This window comes from Herpailurus yagouaroundi, unplaced genomic scaffold, assembly GCF_014898765.1.
Source record: "Herpailurus yagouaroundi ecotype Mexico unplaced genomic scaffold, PumYag 77, whole genome shotgun sequence".
NCBI classification, from domain to species: Eukaryota; Metazoa; Chordata; class Mammalia; order Carnivora; family Felidae; genus Herpailurus; species Herpailurus yagouaroundi.
This window is the reverse complement of record NW_024412388.1, coordinates 42,272,605-42,288,034: the sequence shown is the minus strand read 5'-3', so window position 1 is coordinate 42,288,034 and position 15,430 is coordinate 42,272,605. Positions and strand designations below refer to the sequence as shown.

The 15,430-nt window shown below is 39.5% G+C and overlaps 1 protein-coding gene across 7 annotated transcripts in view; it reads left to right on the top strand.

Annotated features, from left to right (window-relative positions):
- Positions 1 to 109: 109 nt before the first annotated feature.
- Positions 110 to 15,430, top strand: part of ORC1 (origin recognition complex subunit 1) — a 32,983-nt gene continuing 17,662 nt past the window's right edge. For 3 of the 7 annotated variants that reach the window (XR_005788573.1, XM_040470239.1, XM_040470243.1), the window contains exons 1-7: positions 110 to 297; positions 486 to 534; positions 4,719 to 4,818; positions 6,513 to 6,612; positions 7,249 to 7,376; positions 9,449 to 9,627; positions 11,047 to 11,365. Coding sequence is in view for 6 of the 7 variants with exons in the window: in XM_040470239.1 (XP_040326173.1) it covers positions 6,518 to 6,612; positions 7,249 to 7,376; positions 9,449 to 9,627; positions 11,047 to 11,365 (721 nt within the window). In the remaining variant the exon portion in view is untranslated. The other 4 variants (XM_040470240.1, XM_040470242.1, XM_040470241.1 and 1 more) reach the window with 4 other exon arrangements.

The following is a 15,430-nucleotide window of genomic DNA, read 5'->3' as shown; positions in this document are numbered from 1 at the left end:
GAATCAATGATGGCTGCTTGCACGTTTGCCGACGAGCGGCGTGCATCCCCTCCCAAGTGGGCGGGGCTGGCTGGCTGGCTGGTGACGGAACGTGGAGACAGCCTGGGGGCGGGGCCACGACGTTTGGCGCGAAATTTTCTTTTCTCCATCTTCTCTACTTTCCCAGGTAGGCTCCCGCTTTGTCTCCGGCGTGCGGCCAGTGGCTGTAAGAGGAGTCCAGCTGGGGCAGGTTAGAATTGCTGCGGCTCCACGAGCTCCTGAAGCAGAGACGGTGGAATCGGAGGGCTTAGGCAACTGGTGAGTGTGGAGTTCTGGGGCTGGAGGGGGATCTGAGCCAGGGGGACTGCGGAAGTTTTTCTCTGTGGACGCACTCAATCATTGATTCGTTCAGCAGATATATACTAAGCGCCTGTTAAATTCTAAGCCCGTTAGGAGCATTCTTCTTTTCCACATCCCGATTTGTAAAAGGCTTCCCACTCCGTCAGGGACGGAGAATTTGCAGTTGGGGAAACCGGAAGCCAACAGCAGAAAAGCGTGAGTATTCCTGGCCACAGCGCCCTGAGGTTCTCATTTAATGATCGTAACCATATCTTCTATCGGCTTTGCCCTTGTGATGCATTTGCATCTTTTCCTCCTTTGAGCCAACATGAACCAAGCACCACAGGGAAGGCAAAGCAGCAGAAGTTATGACTCCATTTTACGGATGTATCAATTAAGCCCAGAGAGAGACTTGTCTAGGTCGCTTTTTGTAAGAGGCCTGGGCTCCTACCCAGGTCTTTTTTTTTTTTTAACCCCCAGATGAGCTGCTCTTAACTGCTGGACTCTCATCCACCTTCTTTCTAGGAGAGAAGTCTACTGGCACGTCTTTTACTTCCTCTAGGCTAACTCCGGAATAGAAAGGCCTTCTGTTTTTACAGTTGGAAAAAGCACTGGACTTAGACACATGAGATGTGAGATTCCTATCCGGGGCTACTATCTGCGAAACTACAATGATTAGATGTGTCAGTTTTCTCTTTTAGTTGTCCGTAAAAATGGTACCCTCTTCCGTGCTGTTTTTGGGTACTTGTGAGTGCCAACGGAGGTTTCCGATGTGACAGCATAATTTACCATGTCCTTCTGCAACAGTTTTTAACGTAATAGAGGGCAATATGTGGATTTTATAAGGTTTATGAATCCCCTGAAATTAAAAGCAAAATTTTGTGTGAATTGTATGAGTTTCATAACGTTCATCAAATTATTAAAAAAAAAAAAAAAAAGAACCACTCTTCTCTTAAAAATAAATGCAAGGGATTAGGGAGTGGGCAAGTGATTTTTACCATTTTTGCATTTTCTCACTTAATTCTAGAATAGTGCCTGTCACACAATGGATGATTAAAATTTTTTGTTGAATAGAAGGAAGAGTCTATTATTATCCCCATGTTGTGGGTAAGAAAATCGGGATACATTTGACTTCCCAGTTAGTGGCCTGGGAAGCCTGACTTATTGTAGTAAGCACAACAGAAGCAAGTTCTCTTAGGCATGTATACAGTATCCACTTTCACACAGGTGTTGTAAAGTGAAGTGGTTTAGAGTTCATTGGAATCTGGCTGCTCAGGGTTCTAATTAAGGCTGTGCCATCCAGAGTAACATTGAGACAAGTTAATCATTTTAAAAAAAATTTTTAACATTTATTCACTTTTTTGAGAGACAGAGACAGCATGAGTGGGGGAGGGGCAGAGAGAGAAAGAGACACAGAATCTAAAGCAGGCTCCAGGCTCTGAGCTGTGAACACTTCCTGACGCAGGGCTCCGGCCCATGAACTGTGAGATCATGACCTAAGCTGAAGTCGGGCGCTTAACTGACCAAGCCACCCAGGCGCCCCAGGACAAGTTAAATCATTTTGAAGGGCTAATAGCACCTACCTTTCATTCAGCAAATATTTATTATTGAGTACCTACTGTGCACTTAATATGTGCTAGCATTGTTCTAGGATTATTTTGAGGATTAAATGAGATAAATTCATAGAGTTTTGGCTCCACCTTCTATCATAATATTGGCTCAATATGTATCCGCTATCATTTTTACTGCAACCATGACTCCCTTATGTTTTCCTTGGGTGTGGCACCCTGCACTGGGTGGTATGTATGTTCCCGATTTCTGGTATCTGCAACACTGAGAGTCTGTTGTGGGTATCTCCTAGAAGCCAAAGCCTTTGCTAGGCCAAGTCAGACTGACTGCCTTTCTACCCCATTCATCACCCCTCTTGGGTGATCTCTCCGCTGATGGTGGATGAGATGAAATGCTGGGTCATAAGGTAAGAAAGTGGGATAACAGTACAAAGAGGCTTGACATCTTATGCTGCCTCTTAGATGGACTCTCCATTAATTTTTTGAACTTTTCATTGAAAAATATTTACAGACAAGTGAACATATCAAATGTACAGGTCAATGAATTTTCTTAAAGAGAACATACCTGGGGCGCCTGGGTGGCGCAGTCGGTTAAGTGTCCGATTTCAGCCAGGTCACGATCTCACAGTCCGTGAGTTCCAGCCCCGCGTCAGGCTCTGGGCTGATGGCTCAGAGCCTGGAGCCTGTTTCCGATTCTGTGTCTCCCTCTCTCTCTGCCCCTCCCCCGTTCATGCTCTGTCTCTCTGTGTCCCAAAAATAAATAAACGTTGAAAAAAAAAAATTAAAAAAAAAAAAAAAAAGAGAACATACCTGTGCAACCAGCATGCAGATCAAGAAACATGACCAGCGTCCCAGAAACATCCGGCTTCCCACCATGTTCCCTTTCAGTCACCTAGGTTACCTTCTATTACGACTTCTAACACCATAGGTTACTTTTACCTATTTTTGAACTTTATATAAATGGAATTGATATAGTATGATATTTTCTGGTGTCTGATTTCTTTAGTTCATTGTTATTTTGTGAGATTTTCCCCATGTGTGCAGTTATAGTTTGTTGAATTTCATTGCTGTATAGAGCTGCTGTGAACATTCTGGTTCATGTCTTTCAATGGTTTGTATGTTTTTATGTTGGGTATATTCTGTTGGAATTCCTGGGTCATAGGATGTTCATATGTTCAGTTTTAGTAGATACTGCCCATTTTCCAAAGCAGTTTTACCAATTTACATGCCCTTCAGCAGTGTATGAGATTTCTGGCTGTTCTCTGTCCATACCACACTTGGTATTAATTGACACTAATGATTTTTTAAATCCTTTTTTTTTAAGTTTATTTACTTATTTTGAGAGAAAGAGAGAGAGCAAGCAGGGGAGAGGGAGAGAGAGGAAATGAGAGAGAATCCCAAGCAGGCTCTGCACTGTCAGCATGGAGCCCACCATGGGGCTCATGAACCATGAGATCATGACCTGATCCAAAATCAAGAGTCAGACAGTTTTTAAAATAAATTTGTTTTTTCATTCATTCATTCATTCACCTTTTGTGTGCCAAGTACTAACCAAGGCTCTGGGGATACAGTTATGAATAAGATAGACAAGGTCCCAATATCTGTGCTTTTTGGAAGCTAACATTCTTTTTTTTTAAGTTTATTTATTTTGAGAGAGAGTGTGAGCAGGGGAGAGGCAGAAAGAGGGAGAATCCCAAGCAGGCTCAATGCCATCAGCACAGAGCCTGATGTGGGGCTCAAACTCATGAATCCATGAAATTGATGAACTGAGCCAAAATCAAGAGCCAGATGCTTAACTGACTGAGCCACCCAGGCCCCCCTGGAAGTTAACATTCTAGTATAGGAAGTACAATAAATAAGAAATTAATATAGTGTTTATTGCTTTGATCATAGGGTGGGGTAATGGAACATGATGGACAGTATAAGGGAGTAACAGGGTAACTTTCCATTGGGTATCAGTGAAGGCCTATCTGAGAAAGTTTTATTGGGGCTGAGACCTGAGCCATCCCTGCAAATATATGCAAGAAGAGAGAACAGCAACTGTGTAATACATCTGAGGACACCAACAACCTTGATCTGCTTAAAGTTTGGGAAAGCAGGCTTGAAGCATAGTGATAGAGCAGTGGGAGGCAGGTTATATGTCTAAGCCCAGACAGTCTTTCTTCCAGTATCCCTGTTTGTTCAGCCTAGGGTAAACCACCCACCCTTGTATATATATGTCCATATACTGGTCTCATTTTTTTAAATTTTTTATTCTTTTGAGGTGGGGAGGGACAGAGAGAAGGAGAGAATTGCAAGCAGGCTCTGCACTGTCAGCATAGAGCCCAGTGTGGAGCTCAATCCCACGAACCGTGAGATCATGACCTGAGCTGAAATCGAGTTGGACGCTTAACTGACTGAGCCACCCAGGCACCCCACATACTGGTCTCATTGATCATAGCTCATGACCTCCTAGAAATTTTATCTTGGATTGGTTTTTGAAGGAGGATGTCTGCTTTAGTAAGCTAAAATATCATCATATTATAAAAAGCTGAGAGCTTGGATTTGATTCCCTTAGGTATACATGAGTACCTTATAGGTGGTTGTCCTTCTCTTTGCCAATTTGGGGGTTGAAAGAATGAAAATGTTGTTTCAGTGGAGTCAAATATTATAGTCAAAGTGGCAAATCAGGTGATTTATTCTACACTTAGATTATTCGGGAATTATAGAAAGTTTTCAGGGAGACCGGTTTGCTGCAAAGTACTCTCAGTGATATTCCAGGTTTTTGGTTTTTTTTAATGGCAGGGTTTAGTGAGATCTGTAATTTATTTGCATCTTTTGTTACCTCTGTAGCCTATTTTGCCTTGTTGCATTGTGGAAAGGTGAAAAGATCCAAGTTTACTACTGACAGTTCTGTGTTAGATCATCCATTAAAAGAAACATATATTGTAAGGTAAGTTAGTGTTCTGTATTTCCTTAACATTTATTGTGATTCAAAACGTTTTACTAATTTTTACCAAGAGATTATTGGTTATAATGAATCCAAATTCACTTTTTATTTGAGCACAAGTCTCCTACATTTTTTACTCCTTAGTCTTTGCTATTTGTTCATTTCTGTGATGTACTTAATTAAAATTAGATTCATTTTAATAGTATTGTGTGTGAATTATATAGTACTGTTAATGTTTTTAATAGCAATCATTTAGGCATCTTTTCTAAGCTGTGTATTTATTAATGACTTAGTATCTTTTCTTCTTTTTGCTAATTAGTTTCCTCAAAGCATAGGAAAAAAATACCTTTTTTATTTTTTTAAATTTATTTTTTTAAATGTTCAGTGTGGGGTTTTTTTGTTTATTTTTGAGAGAGGGAGGGAGAGAGAGAGAGAGAGAGCATGAGCAGGGGAGGGGCAGAGAGAGGGGGACACAGAGGATCCCAAGTGGGCCAAGCTGACAGCAGAGAGCCCAATGCAGGACTCCCAGCTCACAGATTGTGAGATCATGACCTGAGCTGAAGTCAGACATCTAACCTACTGAGCTACCCAGGTGCCCCATAAAAAATACCTTTTTCAAAAGCTGAAAATCTTATAGGTCAGAATGTTCCCAAGTTAGAATATAGGACATGCTACTGAACTTTAGGAAACCAGCTTGTTTAATCAGGGTGTTGTTTTCAACACAGCCTGAAATTATTGGCCCATCTATCAGTAATTCAGAGTAATTCTGTCAAAAGGATTAAAAAATTTTTTATTTAGCCCCAGTTTTGTCAAATTTTAGTTTCATAAAAAAAGCATTGAATTTAGAGGAAAGATTTATTATCTTAATTACTTAAACTTAAAATAATAGATTGGCATTATTATTAGGACTAATAGATTGCAGCTCTCAAATTGTAGAGAGGATTGTCAGATATCCTTGGATTTTTCATTCACATTTCTGTTTTTATCAGTAAAAGTGTCTCCTTTTTTTCCCCATGTACTTTAACATAAGCATTTCTTTTTGCTATTCACACTACTTACAGCTAGGGTCTGTCAGATGCACAGGAAAAGTCCCCTTTCAAATGTCAGAGAGGTTTTGTGTTTTTTGTCTTCAATGTAAGTGTAATGATACACTTGATAAAACCCATTACCATTCCCCTAAATGCCTCTTGCATGTTTTTCCCTCCATCCTTTAGAATCCCTCATTTAATTTTATCTTATCAATATTTACTTACTATTCAATATTCAGTTCAGAAAACCCCTGTAGGGAGCCTTTGCTACTTCAACAGCCTTAAGACCTGGTTTATAAGTGTTTTGAAGATGCTTACAACCATTGTATCACTGTATTTAGTTTCGAGTTGTTGAATGTTTAATACCTATCATTGTGCATTGTAGCTAGTAGGTACTTCTAAATATTTATAGTTTCTTTTCTTACATATTGACTGTGCATAGGAACAGATAAGACAGTACAAGACATACACAGATGATACTAAATTTCCTGTGTTCAGTCTGTATAGAACTTGACTTTTTCATCAAAGAAAATGTTTTCTAAATCTAAAATCTGGATATAAAATGTATTGGGGGCAGAAGAGTAGGCCGAACTCACCGAAGGCAGGGAACTGTGTACTAGAATCCATCAGAGCATTGTCATGTTAACTCAGTTAGTGACTTTCACATAGGAGCCATGGCATACTACCCTACAAGGCTGAAGACCAGACAAACTTACTCGTGGGTTGGCAGGCCATTGTTGGATCAAAAACTACACTACCACATCTACAAGTGAGTGATGGACTCTGTTGGGTGTCCTGGAAATAATAGCTTCTCCGCACTAAACTATTAATAACTTGTATCCAGCCTGTTCTAGTTATTACAGATTGAGAGTTGAGGGACAATAAATATGAATAGATTATAAGGAAGGGTTTTGTTTAATGTAAGATGATAGCATAAATAAAGCAGTGATATAGTAAGACGTTATATCATTAATAAAATTTGGTAGGTATGATAATGTTATATCTATTTAAGGTGGGTTCTGTGTATTTCTGCATAATAATAGGGTGGGATTTGATGTTGTTTAGATGTCCTCTCAGCCCTAGAGGTCTCTGAAGAATTTGATACTGTTACTGGGCAGCTTTCATGCTTGGGAAGCCTTTGTTCTTTGTCAATAACTGAGAGAAGTTAGGGTTCATAGTAAGGCCTCTAGATTAATCATTCACACTGAAACAATTGATTCAACCCATTTCATCTCTTCTGGCATATGACTTTATGGGTGAATTGGTTTCCTAATAGGAGAATTGGTCATCAGAGAGAAACTATTTCGGGGATTTCCAGTTGGAGAGCACTTTCATCTGTGCCCAGAGGGTCGGAAGAGGTTGGCCCATCCTAAACAATTTCCTAACATGTTTCTCTCCCTCCTAGAGAAATGAGTGTCAAAATAGAAGGTAGTTTGACTGAGATTCACATCCAAGTTGGACAATTCGTGTTGATTGAAGGGGATGATGATGAAAATCCGTATGTTGCTAAATTGGTTGAGTTGTTTGAAGATGGTGAGTTTGGGGCTGGAATGAGAACCATTCCTTATCATGAATGATTGGGAGCTGCAAGATTTCTGATTGCTGATTTTTCTGTTCACTGCAACATAGTGGGTGTGAACCCTAGATTCTGAGGTGGGGTCACTTAAGCACTAGCTGTACCCTGTTACGTCTAGTAAACTTTTTTGCTCGCTAGAGCAGTAGTGGGTAAAAATGGGATTGGCGGGGTTCAAGAATTAGGTTTTCCATTATTTTTAGGAGTGGGTAAAAATGGTCCTTAAGGCAGTTTTGGATAAAGGATAAATTCAGGAGGAAGGGGGGAGGAAAAAAAAATAGATGATACAGACGTGTCCTTTAAATTTAACAAAAACTTTTTTTAATGTTTATTTTTGAGAGAGAGAGAGACAGAATGTGAGCAGGAGAGGGGCAGAGAGAGGGAGACACAGGATCCAAAGCAGGCTCCAGGCTCTGAGCTGTTAGCACAGAGCCCAATGTGGGGCTCAAACTCCCGAACCGCGAGATCATAACCTGAGCCAAAGTCAGATGCTTAACTGACGGAGCCACCCAGGCACCCTGGTGTCCTTTAATTTTAGTATGAGGAAGATAGTGATGAATTTTGAAAATGTAACTTTTTTTTTTTTTACAAGGGAGGAGATAAGTTGGATTGGGAAGGTATGTCAGTTGATGTTCAATCAAGAAAACAAAAAGATCTTTAGTTTTTCCCATAGGGACTTGTATATAAGTGTTGAAAAGGCTGGAGGAACAAAAGGTGGTATTTCCCAGAGATCAGTAAGTGCAGAAAGCCATTACTACCCCTAATTCTAGAGGAACAAAAGGGAAGGTAGTGGTTTTTTTTTTTGTTTTTTTTGTTTTTATTTATATATGAAATTTATTGTCAAATTGGTTTCCATGGGAAGGTAGTGTTAACCAGAGGCTGCATGTCCACACTCACAGCCCTCAACTGACTTTCTGAGTTCTTAACCCCCTGCAAAGCAGAAAGGTAGGAATGGGGCAGAGTTCCAAAAGGGGAATTAAGAATAAAGATAGCAGGAGCTCCTGGATGGCTCAGTCAGTTAAGCGTCCAACTTCGGCTCAGGTTATGATCTCATGGTTTGTGAGTTCAAGCTCCACACCAAGTTCTCTGCTGTTAGCACAGGGCCCTCTTCAGATCCTCTGTCCCTCTTTCTCTCTCTCAAAAATAAATAAATAAACTTTAAAAAAACAAGAAGAAGAAGAAAGATAGCAATTAGAAACTACATAAAACTGTGTCTTCCAAAAGCTAGGCAGAGAATGACAGGATAGGTATTCCTGTGGCAGTTTGTATGCCTAAAAGGAATGTGGAGGAAAACCTCATGAAACTAACATCCACCAGGGGGAGCACATTGGCGCGGTGGGCTTCTGTATTTGAGCTACGGGCCTTTGTGTATAGATTTTAGAATCTTTGTGTGTTGCTCCATTGGATGGCTTCAGTCTTTATCTGAAGTGAGGGAAGAGAAGAGGTGATGATGATGGTGGTGCTAGTGATTGTGTATGTCCTTTCACTTGGGCCTGATGCTGGTATGGAGTGATATTAATGTATATTAATATATTAATGTATAAAGATAAAGCTAAAAAATGCAAGCATACGTTTGCTGGAAGTCACCTCAGTGGCTAATGCTCTAATTTTTGCCACAATTTTTGTTTTGCTATTTTTGGTGGCTTCTTTATAATCCCTGATTTGCCAGATTTGTTCAGTGCCTGTGTTTAGAATTGCTCCTCTCAAATGCCTTTTGTAACTTCTTTGATGACCGATAGCCTCATTAGGAAGTGGAATAAAATGAGAAAGACATGGGTGCTGGTGGAGTCAGATCGCTGCTGGTTGATCCTATGACCTTTGACAAATTACTTAAGGTCCCTGTAACTTGATTACTTTGCCTGTAAAAGAGAGATAGCCATAATACCTACCTTGTAGGGTTAATGTGAGGATTAAAAATAATATGTCAATCAAGTATTATCAGGTGCTTAGTACAGTGTCTGGCACATAGGAAGTGTTTAATAAAATGTTCTTGCATTTTCTTAACCCTCCCTTTTCCACCTATCCCTCCTAGATTCTGAACCTCATTCCAAGAAACGTGCTCGAGTCCAGTGGTTTATCAGATTCTGTGAAGTGCCTGTCAGTAAACGGCATTTGCTGGGCCGGAAGCCTGCAGCACAGGAGATATTCTGGTATGATTACCCTGCCTGTAATAGCAACATTAATGCTGAGACCATCATTGGCCACGTGCAGGTAGGTGATGCCTTGACACTCAGTTCTATCTTGAAGTTTATTTCTGGCTGCCTCCTAAACTGCATGACCTCAGAAATATTACTGGCTTTAATTTACCCTACGGAAATGCATTTTTCCCTCTTTGTCATCTTTTCTGCTTACCTGCCTACTTTATCTCAACAAATATTTATGGAGAGCACTTACTGTGTGTTAGGAGCCTCCTGGAGGAAGTGACATTTAGGTTGTGACCTGAGGGATGAGCGGGAATTAGCAAATGTATCTCAGTGGGAAATTATATTTAGCTGTGATTGTGGCAGACAAAGCATTGCAAGGGTGAATACACTTGCTTAAATGAGGACTTCACCTTGAGTAGATCGGTACAAAGAGTGTTAGTTGCTTAGGGCAAATTTATTTTACGTGATTTTGTGATAAATCAGGTTCCGATGAACTGTAGAATGAATTGAGACACTGGTTTGGAAACTAAGATACAGATTATTTTTTGAGCTACTTCAGGCCCCTAAAATGGGGTTAGATCATGATATGAAATAAGGTCTCATGGTGATTAAGTAGTCGGTTTATTTATTTATTTATTTTTAACGTTTATTTATTTTTGAGACAGAGACAGAGCATGAATGGGGGAGGGGCAGAGAGAGAGGGAGACACAGAATTGGAAGCAGGCTCCAGGCTCTGAGCCATCAGCCCAGAGCCTGACGCAGGGCTCGAACTCACAGACCGCGAGATTGTGACCTGAGCTGAAGTCGACGCTTAACCGACTGAGCCACCCAGGCGCTCCTAAGTAGTTGGTTTAATGGTAGGGCAAAGAGACTTAGGTATGGCATGACCATAGTCTGTTTTCTTTTCCAGTCTGTGAGCCCAGCATAGCATATGCCTCAAAATAATTTGTCTCTGGAGTTAAAAGAGTGAAGGAGTAAAAGGCAGATATAGAAGTTGAAGTAGCAAAATGGGTCAATTTGGAAAGGCAGAGTGGGAAGAAGGTATTTAGGTAGGAACATAATGGGGTGTGGGGGATAAGCAGGGCTGTGACAAGCCAAGCTCAAATAGTGATGGAAGGCCATTTGGAAGATACTGAGCACTCAGGAGGTAGAGTGGGGCCAGATTTTAGAAGGTACCAAAAACCAGTTTAATAATCAGATCTTGCTGGAGCTGGGAGCCATTATGGACTTGAGCGTGCTTAGAGAAGTTGTGGGGAAATTTGACATGAGTGAGTAGATTGGACTGGGAAAGAAAACAGCTCAGTGTAGGAGTGTCAGCTAGGAGTCTGGAAATTTGCTATGCCATGTCTGTGCCTCTTTAGTTTGGAAGAGTGACATTCCAGGTAAGGATACAGATTAAATGATTTTTAATCATCACTCTCATGAAGAATTCCTTGGCTCATTTGGTTCACGTTTCTTCCTGTTCACCTGTACATCCTAAATTCAGGTAGTAGCATTAGGCCCAGATGAAGTGTTACCTATGGATCTGAAAGATGAGAAGATACTCTTTGTGAAACTGTCTTGGAATGAGAAGGCATTCAGACCACTATCCCCAGAACTATTTGCAGAGTTTGATAAGCTACAAGAAGGCAGCCCGAGGAGCCAGAAGCCTGTGGGAGTCAAGACCAAGAGCATAGAAAGCCCTTCTAGGACCACAGCAGAGCATGCGATCAAAAGGATTGAATCAAGGCATTCTACCTCCAAATCTCGCCGAACTCCTTCTCATCCTGTCACCCCAAGGGCAAAGAAGAAACTGGAGCTCAATGGTAAGTGTGAGATGGGTCACAGTGGGCAATATTGAGACTAAAGGAATATGATAAAATATTAACTCATATAGTATTGAGTTAGTGCTATAGTATTGAGCAGTGGGCCAGGTACTGATTGGACACATGTTGAAACACACACAGTATAAAGTTTACCATTTTAGTAATTTTTTAGTTTTTAAAAAATGTTTATTTTTTTTGAGAGAGAGGAAACAGGGGAGGAGCAGAGAGATAGGGAGACACAGAATCAGAAGCAGGTTCCAGGCTCTGAGCTGTCAGCACAGAGCCGGGCACAGGGCTCGAACTCACAAACGGCGAGATCATGACCTGATGCTTAACCATCTCCCATTTTAGTCATTTTTAAGTGTACAGTTAAATGGCATTAAATACATTTGTTTTTGTGCAACCATCACCATCATCTTCTAAAACTGAAACTCTGCAACCATTAGACAATAACTCCCAATTCCCCATCCACCATCCCTGGGTGACTACCACCATTCTGCTTTCTTTTACTGAATTTGCCTACTCTAGATACCTCATAGAAGTGGAATCATACAGAATTTACCCTTTTCTGACAGGTTTAAATTAGCATAATGTCCTCAAGGACCATCCATGTTGTAGCATGTGTCAAATTTTCCCTTTTTAAAGAAAATTGAGGTGTAATTAACATAACATATTAGTTTCAGTTATACAACATAATGATTTGTTAACATCTGTCACCACTCATGGTTCAAATAACTTTTTCTTGAGATGAGAACTTGTAAGATTTACTCTCTTACCAACTTTCAGATATGCAATAACTGTATTCTTAACAATAGTTGCTATTATATCTCCATGTACACTATATCCTCATGACTTAACTTACTTTGCAACTGGAAGTTAGTAAGTTTTCACCTCCTTCACCCATTTCACCCATCCCCTGATTCTGGTGATCACCAATCTGTTCCCTGTATCTATGAGCTTGTTTTTTGTTTTTTCACTTTTTTAAATTTAGAGTCCACATATAAGTGAGGTCATAGGATATTTGTCTTTCTCTCTCTGACTTATATCACTTAGTGGAAAGCCCTGAAGCTCCATTCATGTTGTTGAAAATGGCAGGATGTTATTCCTTTTTTGGCTGAAAAATATTCCTCTGTGTGTGTGTGTGTGTGTGTGTGTGTGTGTGTGTGTGTGTTTATGTGTATGTATCTTTATCCATTCATTCATTGATGGATACTTAAGTTGCTTCCATATCTTGACTATTGTATCTAATACTGCATGGAGGTACACATACCTTTTCAAGTTAGTGTTTTCCTTTTCTTCAGATAAATACACAAAAGTAGAATTGCTAGATTGAATGATATTTCTATTTAATTTTCTGAAGAACCTTCATACTGTTTTCCACAGTGGTTATACCAATTTACATTCCTGCCAAGAGTGCATGAGGGTTCCTTTTCTTCCATGTTCTCATCAACACTTGTCTTTTTGATAATAGCCATTCTGACAGATATGACGTGTTGTCTTCTAATTTTGATTTGCATTTCCCTGATGATTAGTGATACTGAGCATCTTTCCATGTACCTGTTGGCTATCTGTATGTCCTCTTTGGAAAACTGTCTATTCAGATCTTCTGCCTATTTTTTAATCAGATTGTTTGTCTTTTTGCTGTTGAGTTATATGAGTTCTTTGTCTTTTTTGGATATCAACCCCTTATCCAATAAATGATTTGTAAATATTTTCTCTCACTCATAGATTTGCCTTTTCATTTTGTTGATGCAGAAACTTTTTGGTTTGATGTAGTTCCACTTGTTTATATTTGCTTTGTTTTTGCTTTTGGTTTCAGATCCAAAAAATCATCTCCAAGACCAATGTCAAAGAGCTTACCACCTACGTTTTCTCCTAGGAATTTTATGGTTTCAGGTCGACATTCAAATTTTTAGTCCATTTTGAGTTGTTTTTTGTGTATGGTGGAAGATAGGGTCCCATTTCTTTTTTTTTTTGCATGTGGCTGTCCAGTTCTCCCAGGACCATTTATTGAAGAGACTATCTTTTCCCCATTGTATATTCTTGGCTCCTTTTTTGTAAATTAATTGACCTTGTGTGGGGGTTTATTTTGGGACTTTCTATTCTGTACCACAGATCTACATGTATGTTTTTATGCCAATACCCTACTGTTTTGATTACTATAGGTTTGTAATATAGTTTGAAATCAGGGAGCGTGATGCCTCCAGCTTTGTTCTTCTTTCTCAAGATTGCTTTGGCTATTTGAGGTAAAATTTCCTTTTTAAGGCTAAATAATAGTCTATAGTATATATATATCACATTTTGATTATCCATTCATCTGTCAGTGGATACTTGGGTTCCTTTCACCTTTTGGCTATTGTAACTTATTGCTATGAACATGGGTGTATAAATATCTGCTCAAGTGTCTGCTTTCATTTTGGGTATATACCCAGAAGTGGAATTGCTGGGTCATATGTTAGGTTGTATTTTTAATTTTTCTAGGAACCACCATACTGTTTTCCATAGCAGCTGCATCATTTTACATTTTCACCAACAGTGCACAAAGGTTCCAATTTCCCCACATCCTCACCAACACTTGCTGTTTTCTGTGTTTTTATAGTAGCCAGCCTCATGGATGTGAGGGATGTCATTGTTACATAACTGTTCCCTAATGATTAGTAATGTTGAGCCCTATATCTTCGAAAGCTTTGCTTATTTTATTTTATTTTATTTTTAATTTTTTTTTCAACGTTTATTTATTTTTGGGACAGAGAGAGACAGAGCATGAACGGGGGAGGGGCAGAGAGAGAGGGAGACACAGAATCGGAAACAGGCTCCAGGCTCTGAGCCATCAGCCCAGAGCCCGACGCGGGGCTCGAACTAACAGACCGCGAGATCGTGACCTGGCTGAAGTCGGACGCTTAACCGACTGCGCCACCCAGGCACCCCGAAAGCTTTGCTTATTAAGATGACCTTGCTTTTAGATCCTTGTAGAAGAGATAAGAAATACGTATTTTAAAACTCTTAAATTCATATTGATACTTTTAATCTATACCACAGGGTTCTTCCTCACCTTCCCATATTCCATAGTTGTATCTCCCTTCTTTAAGAAGAGCCTTGGTTCTCAGGAGCAATCCCAGTACAAAGTAATTTCACGATTGCTATACCAATACTACTACCAGTAGTTAACTTACCAACTAAAGTTCAAAATTTATTTGCAGTTCTTTATGCCTTTAGAATATATCCCACTGAGGGAGTAAAGTTATTTTGATTGTTTTTTTTCTTTTCCCTCTGATGGTTATATTATTGGTGATAGGCAGTTAGGTTCTTTTATTTCTGTTTAATTTTAGGGCCTTTCCCACCTGTGATTAATTTTTTTTAAGCATGTAAAACAGTAAAATAAGAGTCAAAGCTATTTAAAACAAGTGTATTCAGAGAAGACCCATTCCTTTCTTTGCCCTTGTACCCTATTTCCATTCCATCTTTTGTAGGTAATCAATTTTATTAGTTTCTGGTTTGTTTTTTCTGTGTGTGTGTGTGTGTGTGTGTGTGTGTTTTGTTTTTTTTTTTTTGCAAAAATCAGATATCTGTGTGTGTGTGTGTGTGTGTGTGTATACACATACATACATACATACATACATATATACACACATACAGACAGACACACACACATAAGCATATACTAAAACATGCATATAATTTTTTTTTCTTATCCAGTAGAGTAGCATACTGGATATATCCCTTTTCATCTTACTTTTTTCACTTCTAATGTATTTGAAGCCACTTCATGGCGGTTCTGAGAGCTCATCCTATTATGTGTCATTAGTCCTGAATTCTTTGTGTATGTGCCAAGTTTGTTGGGCATAAGTTATTTGTGTTCTTGATAGCCCCTTAGTACAGTCTATATTTAGGAGTTGAATATAAATTTGTAAAACATTTGGGAAATACCAGAAGATTACTAAAGAAATAATTGGCAACATTGCCATTTAGAAATAAATGGTGGTATTTTTTTGACTTGAATTTGCAGGACCTTGACAGTTGGGGTAAGAAATTTAGACTTGACACAGTACATAATTAGAGGAGAGA